We start from the raw sequence: 17,202 nt of genomic DNA on the forward strand, positions 1-17,202 counted from the left end.
GGATATTTAGCTAAAAGCATGTATAAAGAGTGTGCAACCAAACAATGTATAAACTTAAATAACTATAAAGGGAAAAAGTGTTACTAATATGTGATAACAATACACTTTAAAGAACACACAGTCCCAAAAACAAGGTGCTCCAATGGTGAGCGATATTGTGGGACACTGAAGAAATCATTAGATGCTTCTTTCCAGAAAGTAAAACGGACACCCCCGCTTACCAGATTCGATGGATCTCAGATTATAGAGATCAAACAAGCTCATCACAGGATCACTTAGAGACAGATAACCGCCTTCCAGCGGAGCAGCCTCTGACGTGAGATGTCTGACGTTCACACAGTTATGTAACCACGAGGGGAGAACCGGAGAAGATTTGTTGTCCGTGTCGGGGGATTTGAATGGTGAGAGTGGCCGTGTCAGCTGGCTGTGGTAACGGTAGAATCAGCAGCACCAAATCTTCTCCCCTCATGGTTACGTCACTGTGTCAAAGTCAGAGGCTGCACCGCTGGAAGGCGGTTATCTGTTATCTCCATCTTACAATGTTCAATCTAATGTGAGTGACATTGCAGTCCATCCCATCAATACAACCTGGATTCCTAAGTTGGAGAAGTCCTGGATAAGGATGTCGTTGCAGCTATAGGACAACTATACCGCTGGAGAGTTCGTTGTATTACAAGGATCCCTGCATTGGAACTGTGGAGAAATGTCCCTGATCTGAGTGATCCTGTGATGAGCTTGTTTGATCTCTATAATCTGAGATCCATCGAATTTGGTAAGTGGCGTTGTCTTTTACTTTCTGGAAAGAAGCATCTAATGATTTCTTCAGTGTCCTGCAAAATCGTTCACCATTGGAGCACCTTGTTTTTGGGACTTTTTTGTGTTGTTTAAAGTGCATTGATATCGCATATTAGTATCACTTTTTCACTTTATATTTAGGGAGCTTATACATTGTTTGGTTGCGCACTTTTTTCAGGAATATTAACAGCCCAGTTATGTGAAGAATATAGCCAAGATTCAGCTATACCAATTAAATCGAAGGTCTCTTTGTGCGCCAAAGCTTCCAACTCGCCTATTTTGCTTGGCAGACTTTTGGCATTGGTCAACAAATGCTTTAATCTGCTGTCACATTTTGCATATTTTTTATTTTAATACAAAAAAATAACCTTTCCAATGGTTTGTATGTAACATGGGAACCTTCTTATCACCTGCCATAGCCCTCCTCCTTTCTTTCCCCATTTCACCCACCAATAGGGACTGACCCTTGTCTGTCCCATTATAATTCAATTCACCCTCCTCCTTCAAACCTAGTTTAAATACTCTTTCAGCTTTCCCACAAACCTCTCCCCCAGCACAGCAGACCCCCTTCCATTTAGGTGCAAACCATCTTTAGCATATAGGTTGCACCTCAATGAAAAGTCAGCCGAGTGCTCTAAAAACCCAAATGCATCCCACCTACGCAAAGTCTTTAGCCATGAATTCAGTACTCTAATCTCCCTTCAGATACAACGTTTCCCATTCAATGGGAGGCACTAAAAGCAATTTTACGTGGAACCTTTATTCAATTGGGTACATGTCTGAAAAAGGAACGTTCGGCCGCCATAATGGCTGCAATTCAAACGCTTAGAAACCTAGAAACTGAGCACAAACGTTCCCCAACAGTGTCGACGCTGGCGGACGTTTCCAAGGCCCGATCGCATCTGAGAGAATTGTATGAGACCTCCGCGCACACATATGCGGATAAGCTCGCTTTCCACCAATATAAATTTTGAGACAAATGTGGTAGATCATTGGCTCGCTCCCTCCATCCAAAAGTATCTTCCGCTTTTGTGCCCCATATTAAGGGGGGCGCAGGGAGAATTGATCTCCTCACCTTCTAAGATGGCTGAAGAATTCAGGGACTTTTATCAATCTCTGTACAATATCTGAGTCTCCATTGTCAGGTTCCCCTTCTACCTTGGCGGAAGACCAATTATCCTATGTTTTGGAAACTGCGCTCCCTACTTTGGATGGTAACACCATTACAGATCTGGAAACTCCTATCATGTGGATGAAGTTGCCAAAGCCATTGCGGGTACACCAAGTGGAAAGAACCCAGGCCCTGACGACTTCACTCCTAGGTTTTATAAACTTTTTGCTCCCCTTCCCCACTAAGATGTTCAACTCTTTGTCAGAGGGCTCAATGTTCCCTTCACAAACACTCGAGGCTCATATATATCCCTCCATCCCAAAGCCGGACAAGGACACAACTCTATGCGCAAACTATAGGCCGATACCTTTGATTGGTGTTGACTTGAAAGTCTTCGCTAAAATCCTGGCCAATAGGTTACAACCATTATTACCCGGGTTAATCCACTTAGATCAGTTTGACTTTGTGAGTGGCCGTGAAGCTAGGGACAATACCCTGAAGACCCTTCTAACTATGCACGGACCCATGATATTCCATTATGCAGCTTGCCGATGCAGAGAGGGCATTCGACTGAGTAGACTGGCAGTTCCTTCGGTTATCCCTGCAACAAATAGGTTTGGGAACTAATATGATAGCGAGGATAATGTCCCTTTACTCCTCTCCATCTGCTAGGCTTAGACTGAATGGTTCTTTGTCTCCAGCCTATTCTATCTCTAACTGGACGTGACAGGGGTGTCCCTTGTCCCCCCTCCTCTATGTTCTTACTATGGAACATTTTGGCTATCGCTTTACATAAAAATTCCTCTATCCAAGGTATAACAGTCGGGCCCACCCATACTAAACTCTCCCTCTTCGCAGACGATCTGTTCGTGACGCACCCACACATATCCTTGCCCTCAGTATTGCAGGAGTTCCAGGGATTTGAAGCCGTTAGTAACTTCAAAGTGAATTACAAAAAATTGGAAATCCTTAACATATCCCTGCCTGCCTAAGTCGGACCTACAAAGACTCTCAACCACTTTTTCTTTCAAAACCGATTCCACTTCCATCAGGTACCTCGGAATTCAAGTATCCCAGGTCTTTTCCCAGAACTTTACTCCCTTACTCCTTAGAACCCAAGCTGATTTATCTACATATGCGTCCAAATGGCTCTCATGGCTGGGTAGAGCGAGTGCCCTGAAAATGGATGTTCTCCCTCGGTTCCTGTATTTGTTCCAAACCATTCCTATACACATACCTAATTTTTACTTCCGGAAACTACACCAGCTGTTCTCCAAATTCATTTGGAAGGCTGCCCATCCCAGAATACGATATGAAACATTATCTCTTCCAAAGGTTCCGGGGGGGGGGGGGGGGGTATAGCCCTGGACACCTCCTTATACCATAAACCAGCGATGCTCACTCGCATATTAGATTGGTTTCACCACTTATTCACTAAGGTTTGGGTTCACTTGTAAAGCCATATGAACCCAATTTAACTCTCCTCTCTCCCATGGACCTTGCCCATGATCTGGGGGGGGGCTCGGGCCCCCTCAACAACCTTACCCGTCAAACGATTCAGATCTGGGATCGCATGCTGTCCAGAAGGGGCCTATCGCATCACATAGGGCCAATGACTACCTTCTTTGGGACCCCGGCCTTCCCGCCGGCTATGTACGTAACAGGATTCAGACCATGGTGAAAAGAAGGTCATAGGAGACTTGCCCAGGTCCTTTGAGCAGACCCCACTTTAAGGACAGATACCCCTCCTGGTTCGCTTTCCCAACACCCAATGCAGTGGCTTCAGAGACAACACACTACTTCTTACATCCGGCCTTTCCCATCCATTCCAGACATCCTAGCTAAACCAACAGGATTTGAGGAACTGCTCATACAGGCTGAACCTCCAACACACGTGGTATCTCAACTTTTCTCCCTCTTGCTCAGTATTTCTTCTCCTGACCTTCCACCATTAAACATGTTTTCATTCCATTTTTATGTAACCTGGATATGCATTTGTTTCAATGTACATGATACTTATTGTTGGTGTACATTACCAATGTTTGTAATGTTTATATACTCTTCTATCTGTTTATATACTCTTCTATGTTCTCTATATGAATAGAATAAGATTGAGTTTAAAAAAAACAGTGACAGGATTGCTAAGAGGCTGTCTGTTTGTTCCTATCAATTCTGCCCTCTAGCTGAGGCAGTGAGATGACACTCCAATCACCAGCGATCTTATTGCACTCTACTAACCCAAAAGAATCTGGTACACAGACATACGCAGACAACCTCTGCTGTCCTGGGTCCTAGAGTCTATTCCATCCTTCTCAGTCTCTGGCTTTAACAGCATGGCCATTGAAGTCCAAGTCTTAAAAGACAAAGGAGTCTCTGTGTCTGTTATTCCTATCTTCCTGAAAGAAAGAAAAGCCACCCACTTCCAACAAGGTCTTCTATCCTACCTGGAAATCCTTTTTCGCCTGGTGTGAATACAGGCACATCAATCCCAGAGAATACTCTAAGCCTCATATTCTGGACTTCCTACAATCATGTCTTGCCTTCAGCACTCCTGAAAGGACAGGTTTCTGACTTCTTGCTTCTATCCCCTTGTAAAAAGTTTTTTCTAAGGTGTATCTTGTATTAAGACCCCATTGCAGTGCCCTATGCTTCCTTGCAATCTCAACTTGGCTCCCTACCTTGCGGAAACCAGCCTTTGAACCCATCAGGGATATTCTCTTATATGATCTCTCCTGCATAGTAGCCTTTTTGGTTGCTATCACATCCGTCAGACATGTCTGAGTTGAGGGCTCTCTTGTAAGGAGCCATTCCTCATACTTCACAAAGACAGGGTTGTCTTACAGCCAAGACTATCCTTTCTTCCCATGGTGGGGACAGTCTTCCACCTCAATGAGGCTATAGTCCTACCACCCTTATGCCCTGGACATTGAACCATTAGAGTCTGTCTCAAAGCTATAGCTTTAAACGGATGGATTCCCTATTTGTCCTGTCTACAGGACCTTGCAAGGGACACTTCACTTTAAAGTCCATCGTCCTGAGATGGCTAAGAAATCTGACCGCTAGAGCTTGCACTCTCAAGGACAAATCTTCTGCACTTTTACAATTTCGTTCCACAAGACCAGTGAGAGTTTACTGGGCATTTCAGCATCAGGCCTCTGTAGCCTAGCTACAGAGGCCTGATGCTGCTTGCAGACACACAGGTGTCATCACTGAAGATTTTCATTTTAGCACCTGTGCTTCCTGGTGGTGGGACTTATTGATTACAATTTCACACGGATGTTTTTGAGTTTTCACCTATCGCAGTACTATTCTATATATGGATTTTTTCTTTCACTGGACTGTATTGATTTGTTACACCTGTTTGTGTTTCACTATTTTAGTAGTGAAATGAGGTTTATTGGATTAACAGAAAATGCGCAATATGCATCAAAACGAAATTAGACGGTGCATAAATTTGGCCACCCCAACAGAAAAATCACATCAATATTTAGTAGAGCCTCCTTTAGCAGAAATAACAGCCTCCTAGACACTTCCTATAGCCTGTAATGGATGAATGTATTTTGGACCATTCCTCCTTACAAAACATCTCCCGTTCAGTTAGGTTTGATGGTTGCCGAGCATGGACTCCCCGCTTCAAATCATCCCACAGATGTTCAATGATATTCAGGTCTGGGGACTGGGATGGCCATTCCAGAATATTGTACTTGTTCCTCTGCATAAATGCCGAGTAGATTTTAAGCAGTGTCTTGGGTCGTTGTCTTGTTGAAATATCCAGCCCCGGCGTAACTTTAACTTTGTGACTGATTCCTCAACATTATTCTCAAGAATCTGCTGATATTGAGTGGAATCCATGCAACCCTCAACTTTAACCAGATTCCCAGTACCGGCACTGGCCACACAGCCCCACAGCATGATGGAACCTCCACCAAATTTTACTGTGGGTAGCAAGTGTTTTTCTTGGAATGCTGTGTACTTTTGCCGCCATGCATAACGCCCCTTGTTATGACCAAATAACTCAATCTTTGTTTCATCAGTCCACAGCACCTTATTCCAAAATGAAGCTGGCTTGTCCAAATGTGCGTTTGCATACCTCAAGCGACTCAGTTTGTGGCGTGTATGCAGAAAAGGCTTCTTTCGCATCACTCTCCCATACAGCTTCTCCCTGTGTAAAGTGTGCTGAATTGTTAAAGGATGCACAGTGACACCATCTGCAGCAAGTTGATGTTGTAGGTCTTTGGAGGTGGTCCGTGGGCTGTTTTTGACCGTTCTCACCATCCTTCGCCTCTCCAATATTTTATGTGGCCTGCCACTTCTGGCCTTAACAAGAACTGTGCCTGTGGTCTTCCATTTCCTCACTATGTTAATCACAGTGGACACTGACAGCTTATATCTCTGTGTTTTCAGGTCATTTGAAAGTTGTTTTGTTGCCACTCTTCAGAGGAGAGTCAAAGAGAACAACAACTTGCAATTGGCCACCTTAAATACCTTTTCTCATGATTGGATGCACCTGTCTATGAAGTTCAAGGCCTAATGAGCTCACCAAACCAATTGTGTGTTCCAATTAATCAGTGCTAAGGTATTCAAATCAACAAAATGACAAGGCTGCCCAAATTTATGCACCTGTCTAATTTCGTTTTGATGCATATTGCGCATTTTCTGTTAATCCAATAAACCTCATTTCACTACTGAAATATTACTGTGTCCTTCAGTTATTTGATAGATCAAACTAAAATTGCTGATCCAAACACCCAAATATTTATAAATGACAATCATGGAAATTGTTGGGGGTTCCTAAACTTTTGCATATAACTGTGTAGTTCTATATCTCTATATCTCATATAGTAAAAAAAAAAAAATAATGTATGGCAATTATTTTCATCTATAATTTGCTAAAGTAGACAAACCTCATACATTATATTTTGTTATCTTTGTTATTTTCTAGGTCCACTCAGATCAAGACATATTCCTGGGATAATGCTCAGGTTTTACTGGTCGGTAACAAGTGTGATATGGAAGATGAACGGGTAGTATCTTCAGAGCGAGGAAGACAACTGGCAGAACACCTAGGTAAGTACATTGACCATTATTACATTTTATCAATTTAAAGCAATGGGGTGAACAAAGACTACAATGTTGTACCACACAATAGGATGCTCACTTTTCATTTTTCCAAATTTTACGTTGTTTTGCAAAGCTGAAGAATCTGCCATTTTACCAGTTCACTCTTAAAGAACACTTAACAAAGAAGTTGAGTGGCATAAGCAATATTTTTATACATAACGCTCAGTTTGGTAATCATTTCCATTTATGTGCTTGATTTTATCATCCGCCTCTCTTTACTAGCATACAAGTGTCTCACCACTAATTTATTTATTTTTCATTGTAAGCCTTATTTAACCTTTCATCTTTCAGGTTTTGAATTTTTTGAAGCAAGCGCCAAAGACAACATAAATGTGAAGCAGACATTTGAACGCTTGGTGGACATAATCTGTGAAAAGATGTCTGAGAGTTTGGACACAGCTGATCCAGCTGTCACTGGAGCCAAACAAGGACCTCAGCTCACCGACCAGCAGGCTCCACCACACCAGGACTGTGCCTGCTAAGGAACATGCCTTTCCCATATACACACAGCACTCCACACCCCTGCCCTTATCTCCTGCATAGTGGTGACCTCTCCTTCACTGACCTTGAAACCTGCATATCATCTGAAAATGACTTTGTCTGTTACAACCTTTTTAGTTAGAATCTATGTAGCAGTGAGAGAGTAAAAACTGAGTGGTTGAATAAAAAATATAGTTTAAAAATAAAATTATATAAATATTATATATCTATATAGAAAGAGTTTAACAAACTGAGTGGGTACAACAATTAGATGATTGGAGAAATGCCATGTTTTCTCTATAAAGGTATTCTTGCATCATTCCAAGGAGTTTTTTACAGCTTTACCGCACAATAATAAGTAATTTTTCATATATTGCATACCAGGGCTGATTTGAAGGAAAACCTGTACTGAAAAAAAATACAAAGACTGCTATTGCTGAAAATGCCTGTTGAGTATCTGTTTCTGTTACAAGCCTGAAACAAGATTGCAGATAAGGAAAGCTGGACTGAAGTCAGAACTCCTAATCTACAAACGTGTTGCAAGTTAAAATTCAGAAAGTACTGAGACTATTAGATTAGCATGACAACCAGAGAACTAGTATAATAAGGTAAACATCCTTCATGCTTCTTTACTAGAAGTTTCTTGTAATCTCAGCACAAAGAGCAGTTGACCTGGATTAAGACGGGAGCCCTACGTTGAGGCCTGTACTTTTTACTTGGCCATTAAAATATATCGCTCAACCTTCAGGTACCGGACAAAGGCTCCTTTTTGCATTCTGCCTTTCTGGTAGTTTGCTGCAAAACAATCCCAGCATCTTATGAAAAAAAAATAACAAAACATATTTTAAAACAAGTCAACACTTGACCATGTTTTCAAGAACATGAGTGACTGCTCCTGGAGACACCTGAGCACTTCTGCCTTTAGTACTTCTGGGAGCAATTTATGAATGAAATCTCCAGAGCAACAATATTTCTTTGCTGTGAACATCAGTGTGTGATCTTAAAAGTCAACAGGCTGCAAGAGTATTAGACATCTCTGACTATGGTCTTTTTTAATTGTACTGTTTTTTTTTTTCATTTATTTTTTTACGCAAACAAATATGTTTAATCTTATATTCAACTGTCTATGGCATTGCAAGAAGGGGACAAGGGCCAATTTTAATGATTTTTTCCCCCCTATTAATCCTGGGATCATTATGGCTTAAAACAGCTCTGTTGTGCAAATATTACTTCAAGGCAAGTATTCATATTGGCACTGACTGTATAAATTCGATTTCTTCAACCATTTTGTTGCCGTACCCATCAGAATTCAGAGACCCTATAAATGTGTACGCATGAAACGTGAATGTTTTATCAGTTTATCCAGCATTGCTTTTTATTTTTTTATTTTTTTTTCTTTTGTCTGTGTGTGTGTGTATGCGTGTGTGCATTTAAACACTTCTATATTGTAACTCTTCCCACTTTTTGTGTTAAATTATTTACATATATATATATATTGTTATATTTTTGTTTTACTGTGTCTGAATCTGCAATATGTATGTAAGAATTTTATCTTCCTATTTAAATGGAGTGACGTTTCAGGTTCCTGCCACAAGGAGGCAGCTGCTTGTAGAGGAGTACTGTGGCCAGTAATAGTCCTTTTAATGTCCTGACTTTAGTCGGTGATAAAATATTACCCTCAACATAAATAGTTCTATTTAATTTTCCATCTCCTAGAGTATATAGTAACATAAATATATAGCAAATTGTATGTTAAATATTATAGGGTTTTAAAAACTGCAGTTGAGTGCTGTGACTTTCCGCTGCAATTTTGTTGATGTAGTTACAATAGAAAATGTGAAAAAAATGATCATTTTTTGTTTTAATAATTGTATTTATAAAAAGAGCCAGCTCTATATAAAATCTGTTTAAAGGTGCAACAGTTCCATTTGATTATTTTATGTTTTGAAATAGAAACTTACACGGTACAGACACCATGTTCTGTGGTAAGGATCCACATCACAGTATTTAACAGTCAGTATCACTGCAGACACTTGAAATAAGCTTATTGAACTAGCCTTACTATAATTGCAGTGTATGCCAAAATGTTTTTTGCTTAATTTAGACACGTTCATTTTTCACATCTGTGGGACTGTATTTTTCACATACCATAACCATTATATCCCTTTCTGTTTAGTTGTATATTCTTCTAGTTAAAGTTGTTTATAATGACAGGTACTCGTTTAAATGACTGAAAAGAGATCTTATATAAGGAAGTAAGCAATGATAAATTCATTGAGTGAATTCTTCAGGACATTGCTGGAGATGGCTCCAGTCAGGTACAGTGGGGCTTTTGGAGATTCTTGCACATGAAAAAGAAACTTCTGTCTTGGGTGTTGCAGAAATGAATAAAACGTTGATGGTTGCACCTTTAACAAGATGGTTTACTTGATTTTTCCAAGCTGAGAATAAAATCTACAGTCTGCTGTAAAAAATGTAATTTTGTATTTTTTCCTTAACAGTTCTGTCACTCTAAAGTAGTATGCACATTAGCTCTATACACCTTTTAACCACTTTCAGCCCAGGCCTGTTCTGGCGCTCCTCTCCTGCATGTAAAAATCATAATTTTTTTGCTAGAAAATTACTCAGAACCCCCAAACATTGTTTTTTTTTTTTTTTTTTTTTTTTTTTTTTTTTAGCAGCGACCCTAGGGAATAAATTGGCGGTCATTGCAACTTTTTATGTCACACGATATTTGTGCAGCACTTCTTCAAATGCTTTTTTTTTTTTAAACTGTTTCATGAATTAAACAAAACACTAAAGTTAGCCTGATTTTTTTTTTTTTTTGTATAACGTGAAAGGAGATGTTACGCCGAGTTAATGGATACCTAACATGATATGCTTTAAAATTGCGCACACTCGTGGAATGGCGCCAAACTTCGGTACTTAAAAAAATCTCCATAGGCGACGCTTTAAATTTTCTCTACAGGTTACCTGTTTAGAGTTACAAAGGAGGTCTTGGGCTAGAATTATTGCTCTCGCTCTAACATTTGCAGCGATACCTCACATGTGGTTTGAACGCCATTTGAAATATGCAGGCACAACGTGCTTCTGCATGCTGGGGCACTTTAAATTTTTTATTATTTAATTTATTTTTACACTTTAGCTTTTTACATTTTTCTTGGATCACTTTTTTTTCCTAGTACAAGGAATGTAAACATTCTTTGTACTAGGAATACTGCATGACAGGTCCTCTTTACACATAGATATGGGGTCTTTAAGGCCCCACATCTCTTCTCAAGGCTGGAAAGCCTGAGATAAAAAAAAAAAGGGGTCTCAGGCTTTCCAGCTAAAAACACGGCAGTGTTTACATCGGCCAAGGCCAAAAGTTGCACCCGGCCTCCGAAGGTCAAAGATGGCCGGGGACCATCTGGTTCTGGGTCAGTTCTATGGTAAACAGCGGCCGTCGGCTGATCATTCGATCTTTTTTGTTTAGCAAATAATTTAAAAAAAACCCAGTGGTGATTAATTACCACCAAAAGAAAACGCTATTTGTGTGAAAAAAAAAAAGATAAAAATTTCATATGGGTAGTGTTGCATGACCGCACAATTGTCATTCATTGTGTGACAGTGTGGCAGGAAGTGGGTAAACACATTTTATATAATTTGAAAAGTGGTTTTCAGGCTTTTAAATCTTCAGCTTTCATCAAAATAAAGCTGCCAACCAAACACTTCACTACACATTGCAAGTAAGCTGCACCTGCCCTCCCTCTTGTCAACTCCCTTGTTATAGCAATGACTTTCCGTTAAAAAAAAAAAAAAGGGGGGGGGGAAGCATAGTAAAAAACTTAAATAAAAAAAAAAAAAAAAAAAAAAAAGACACCACATAAGAATACAAATGCATGTGTTGGGTGCGCAGGCATATGAAAACAGCAAGTACACCACAAATATTGGGTATCGCTGTGCATGGCAGAATGAATGCAATAATTTTTAGCAATTTACAGTCCAGCCTAAGATGAGGACCTCCTAAAGCAGGGATATGCAATTAGCGGACCTCCAGCTGTTGCAAAACTACAAGTCCCATCATGCCTTTGCCTCTGAGTGTCATGCTTGTGGCTGTCAGAGTCTTGCTATGCCTCATGGGACTTGTAGTTCTGCAACAGCTGGAGGTCCGCTAATTGCATATCCCTGTCCTAAAGGTTTTTCAAATATTGCCTATGAGCAATTTTAGCTATCTAAGTTTTTTCTTAATCCTCAAAAGTGCTCATGCCCATGAGACAACAAATTCAAACAAGTTTACCTGAAGCAAACTATCTTTTCTATTTTTCAATAAAACTGGATATTGGGTTGTGTTTTTTTTTACGCACCAAAATTAGTTTAGGTGTATTTTTTTTTCCCCTTAAAATATAGATTTTATAAAAAGTAGCACACGTATCATTTGCCATAAAAAATGCAACTGACACCATTTTTATTCAGGCTCTCTGCTTTCAGAAAATATATGCTAGGGGTTTTAAGTAAGCTTCAGACCTAAAATGTGCTGTTAACGTGTGCAAAAAATAAAACAAATGTTTCCTGCGGCAAAAGGGCTAAATCACCTGAATATTTTTTAATCTTTCACAGCCTCTGTGAGATATCCACACTATGTTTTCTGGGTCTACATACAGCGGGTAAAATAAGTATTGAACACGTCACCATTTTTCTAGGTAAATATATTTCTAAAGCTGCTCTGCTATTGACATGAAATTTTCACCACATGTTGGTAACAACCCATGCAATCCATACATACAAAGAAACCAAAACAAATATGTTTAGAAATTAACCACTTCCATACCGGGCCTACCACTTCTCTCCTTCATTAAAAACATCATCATTTCTTTTTGCTAGAAAATTACTCAGAACCCCTAAACATTATATATGGGTTTTTTTAGCAGACACCCTAGGGAAGAAAATAGCAGTCATTGCAACTTTTTATCACGCACGGCATTTGCGCAATAATTTTTTCTTCTGAGCGCGAGCTACCGGGGACAGGGGCATTTTAAATTTTTTTTTTTTTACACTTTTTTTAAAATTTTTTATTTTTTTGATCACTTTTTTTCCTATTACAAGGAATGTAAACATCCCTTGTAATAGGAATCTATTATGACAGGTCCTCTCTATGGAGAGATATGGGGTCAATAAGACCCCACATATCTCCTCCAGGCTGGAAAGCATGAGATCGAGAGAAAAAAAAAATTGAGAGAAAAAATTCACCGATCTCATGCTGACAGCCACGGCTTTGTTTACTTTCGGGAACCCAGGCGCGGTCATAGAGATGACTGGTGACTGTCTGGTCACCGGAAATCTCTATTGTTGTCATTGCGCGCCGGACGATTCTTTCTCCGGGCCCCCAATGGCATGGGAGAGCCCGGAGAAGCACCGGATGGAGGCGGGGACGTCCCCTCCCGTTGCCTATAAGAACGATCAAGCGGCAGAACTGCCGCTATGATCTTCCTTATCATGCACAGAATCGCCGGCTGCAAAGAATGATATCTGAATGATGCCTGTAGCTGCAGGCATCATTCAGATATCCCTGCACAAAGTCAAGGACGTCATATGACGTACTGTGGTAGGAAAGTGGTTAAGTTATGTGTAATAAAATGGAATGACACAGGGAAAAAGTATTGAACACATGAAGAAAGGGAGGTGCAAAAAGGCACAGAAAGCCAGGACACCAGCTGAAATTTATTAGAAAGCGATCCTACCCCTTGGCCTATAAAAAAAGTGTCTCATTACCAAGGTTTCACAAGAAACCTCTCACGATGGGTCAGCAAAGTGCTCTCAAAACCTTTGCAACCTTAATGTTGCAAAACATACTGATGGCATTGGTTACAGAAGGGTTTCTAAACATTTGAATGTTCCAGTGAGCACTGTTGGGGCCATAATCCGGAAGTGGAAAGAACATAATTTTACCATAAACCGGCCATGTCCAGGTGCTCCTCGTGAGATTTCGGACAGAGGAGTGAAAAGAATTATCAGAAGAGTTGTCCAAGAGCCAAGGACCACTTGTGCAGAGCTTCAGAAAGCCCTGTAATTAGTTGGCACAATCGTTTCAAAGAAAACAATAAGTAATGCACTCAACCGCCATGACCTATATGCCCACTCCCCACGCAAAACTCCATTGCTAAAGAAAAAAACATGTTGAAGCTTGTTCAAAGTTTGCTGCACAACATTTAGACAAGCCCGTGAAATGCTGGGAGAATACAGTCTGGTCAGATGAGACCAGAATTTAACTCTTTGGATGCCATAATACACACCATGTTTGCAGGTCAAATGGCAATGCACATCACCCCAAAAACACCATACCAACAGTGAAGTTTGGAGGTGGGAACATCATAGTGTGGGGCTGCTTTTCAGCATGCGGTACTGGCAAACTTCATATTGAAGGAAGGATGAATGGAAAAATGTACCAAGAAATAATAACATAAAAATCTGCTGCCATCTACCAGAATGATGACCATGAAACAAGGGTGGACATTTCAGCAAGACAATGATCCCAAACACAAAACCAAGAACACTCTCAATTGGTTTCAAAGAGAAAATAAAACTGGTAGAATGGCCCAATCACCTGGTTGGAATTCAGTAGAAAATAAATGGAAAGAACTAAAGATCAGAGTTCATAGAAGAAGCCCATGGAACCTTCAAGATTTAAAGACTGTGTGGAAACATGGGTCAAAATCACACCTGAGCAATGCATGCGACTAGTTTCTCCATACAGGAGGCATCTGGAAGCTGTCATTGCCAAAAGGATTTTGTACGAAGTTTTAAATACATTTGAGTTAGCGTGTTCAATACTTTTTCCCTGTGTCATTCCATTTTATTACACAGGGCTTAATTTCTGAACTTATTTGCTTTGGTTTCTTTGTATGTCTGGATTGCATGGGTTGTTACCAACGTGGTGAAAATTTCATGTCAATAGCGCCTTTAAAAATATATTTACCTAGTAAAATGTTGATGTGTTCAATACTTATTTTACCTGCTGTACCTGTTGTGCCCATACAAAGGTGTTTCCACTCTGCTGTATTTTTTATTAGATTATTATGAATGCAACAGGAAGTGCTGTAACACTTAAATTGCCCAGGTGAACAATGGCTGAGTAAGGAATGATGACAGAAATTTCACTCTTAAGGCCCCATTCACACCTGAGTGTTTTGTAGATGAAGCTCAAAATGGTAAAACGCTGAGGGAGAAAAAAAATCTATTATTCTCTATGGTGTGGTTCAAATTTCCACTCCAAAACACCTGAAGCTCAAAAAAAGTTTTTGAGCTTGATTCGGGCAGATTGGTGCATTTTTGAAGCAGCTAAAAGCAGAAACACATATAGAAAACTATCATCTGTTTCATCATTTGTTTCTATTTGCTAATACAAAAAGGGCAAGGCTCCAAAACACTTGGAAAATGCTATACACAAATGTGTAGCACTCGGGTGTGAATGCAGCCTGACTTACCTTAGGCCTCTTAAAATCCAGAGGCTGACTCAGCCAACCAGGCTTGGACTATGGCTAAAATGCCAGTTATCAGCGATAGACCTGGGTTCATTGCTGTGCACTGTGTATGTTTTTAATATAGAACTTAACAAAAGTAAACCTAGAACAAAACAGAACCTTATTCGTGTGTAGTGATTGCCTCCAGTAGAACTTTTGAGCATGTTTTGTTAACACATCTAAAAGACAAAAGTGTCACATGTTTTGACAAAAAGGAAATGATGTGGGAAATTACATGCTGGTAGCTAAGTTTTTGTTTTGATTTTTCATTTCAAATTGTTACTACATTTATTTGGAAACACAAGTGGCACGAAAAAAAATCATTATTATCTGTAGTGTAGCCATCTGAGTTTAGATGTGTGTTAATATCCAGGATGTGTTGGCATGAAGTGAGTTTGGGTCTGTGTTAAGATTGTCATTACTCACTGTGCTGGGCTGAGGCTATAGAAAATATCTCCCAAAAAAGTCAGACACAGAGATCGCCCCATCCTCAACTGGGTCACCTGATCACCAATAACAGCAGGCACCCATGAGGAAATTTATTAAAGAAGCTGTTTCACAAATGTGCAATTTACATGCAAAAACATTGTCATAAATCGGGAATAAAAATGTCTGTTTTACGACCAAGGAGACATTTATTTCTGCTTCATGGTCAGCTAAATAGCAAATGTCAGCTTGCTAAAGCAGTTGCATATTCATAGGCAATTTGCATGCAAAAATGTTAACATGAATCTGTGGGTCTGTTTGGTGACTAAAGTCACATCTTTTGCAAACCTAAGAAGTTATATGGACTTTTTAAAAATGTGTAGATTTGCTGATTGCATTTAATTTATCAATTTGTGTACAGACAATAAATCTGTCCCCAACTTGCATTTTAAAATATAAAATTCAATGTTCTCAGGTGCATAAAAGCTCAATATGTACAAAAGGAACCAATAAAAAATATTCTTCAAGTGGTACTACACCCTAGATAAGTTACGAACCATATATCCCTCTGGATGTGTAAAAAAAAAAACAAAAACCTTGGAACAACTTAACATATCTGTTGCTATCACCCTCTTATCATATCTAACTGACAAGCTGTCCATATTCATAGCTACCAGATCTTTGACTCTTGGATCCTAATCACCTAAAACATACCTTTCAGGTATACCTCCTTCAGATTTTTCTAAAACATCCAAACAATTGCTGATGCACATCCTCATGGCAACAAGAGGTATAACTGCCCTTAAATGGAAGCGGCTTGAACCTCCTTCTTTGATGGAGCGTCATACTAGGATCCAGGGTGTCAAAAGGATGGAATACCTTACAGCTACCATCAATAATTATGTTGACAAATGTATTAAGGTTTGGCATATGGAAAACACTCCTTGAAAATGTTTAGTGATCAGCACAGGCCTATTTTTATGTCTGGAAGGTGGATGAAGGAGGCCTGAATCATGATGGTGGCATTGGTTACTCACTTCTCTACCCTTCCACTGCTCCTTTTCTTCCTAAACCTTATTCTTTCTCTCTCTCCCCCTCCTATATCTAATGTTCTACTTCTTAGGCACCTATTGCAAAAGTATTACTGAATTATGTTAACCCCTTTAAGATATAAGGTAAATGTCTATCGAATCCCCTACACTATGATGGCTATCGTAGACTGTTTTATTTTGTACTATGTATGTTGAAGTAATATCCCTCTGTCTAAGCCACTACTTGTTAATGCTTAGCTACCCGATATACTTCACACTTGCTTCATCTACATCCTGTATATTTACTTGAGTTAGTACTCTGTGTAAAATCCATGGAATGTGAATTATCCTTTCTTAAGATGCATCATATGACTGTTGTTTCTTATATTTTGCTATTACTGTAAACTCCCTTTTCCACTTTAAAAAATTAATTAAATAAAAAGTTATCAGAAAAAAAATCCTGCTATTGCGAATTGGATGCGGAGAATTTGCATCCAATTCGCAATGGTGTGAACCCAGCCTCAAGGCAGCACTGATGAGACCCCATTCACACAGGGGCAACACGACTTGCAGGTCGCCTCAGCGAGGCGACCTGCAAACGACTGCCCGGGCGACTTGCAAAACGACTTCTGTATAGAAGTCTATGCAAGTATGCAAGTCGCCCCAAGTCGCTCCGGAACCTTTTTCTAAGTCGGAGCGACTTGCGTCGCTCCCCTTAGAACGGTTCCATAGCACAGAA

The 17,202-nt window shown here is 39.9% G+C and overlaps 1 protein-coding gene across 1 annotated transcript in view; it reads left to right on the top strand.

Moving 5' to 3' along the window:
- The window catches only part of RAB3A (RAB3A, member RAS oncogene family), a 75,350-nt gene extending 59,323 nt beyond the window's left edge, over positions 1-16,027 (top strand). The window contains exons 4-5 of the mRNA XM_073599510.1: positions 6,849-6,973; positions 7,319-16,027. Of these exons, the coding sequence (XP_073455611.1) occupies positions 6,849-6,973; positions 7,319-7,509 (316 nt within the window). The 3' untranslated portion in view covers positions 7,510-16,027. The remainder of the gene's footprint in view (positions 1-6,848; positions 6,974-7,318) is intronic.
- The last annotated feature ends 1,175 nt before the right edge of the window (positions 16,028-17,202 follow it).

This window comes from Aquarana catesbeiana, linkage group LG01, assembly GCF_042186555.1.
Source record: "Aquarana catesbeiana isolate 2022-GZ linkage group LG01, ASM4218655v1, whole genome shotgun sequence".
NCBI classification, from domain to species: Eukaryota; Metazoa; Chordata; class Amphibia; order Anura; family Ranidae; genus Aquarana; species Aquarana catesbeiana.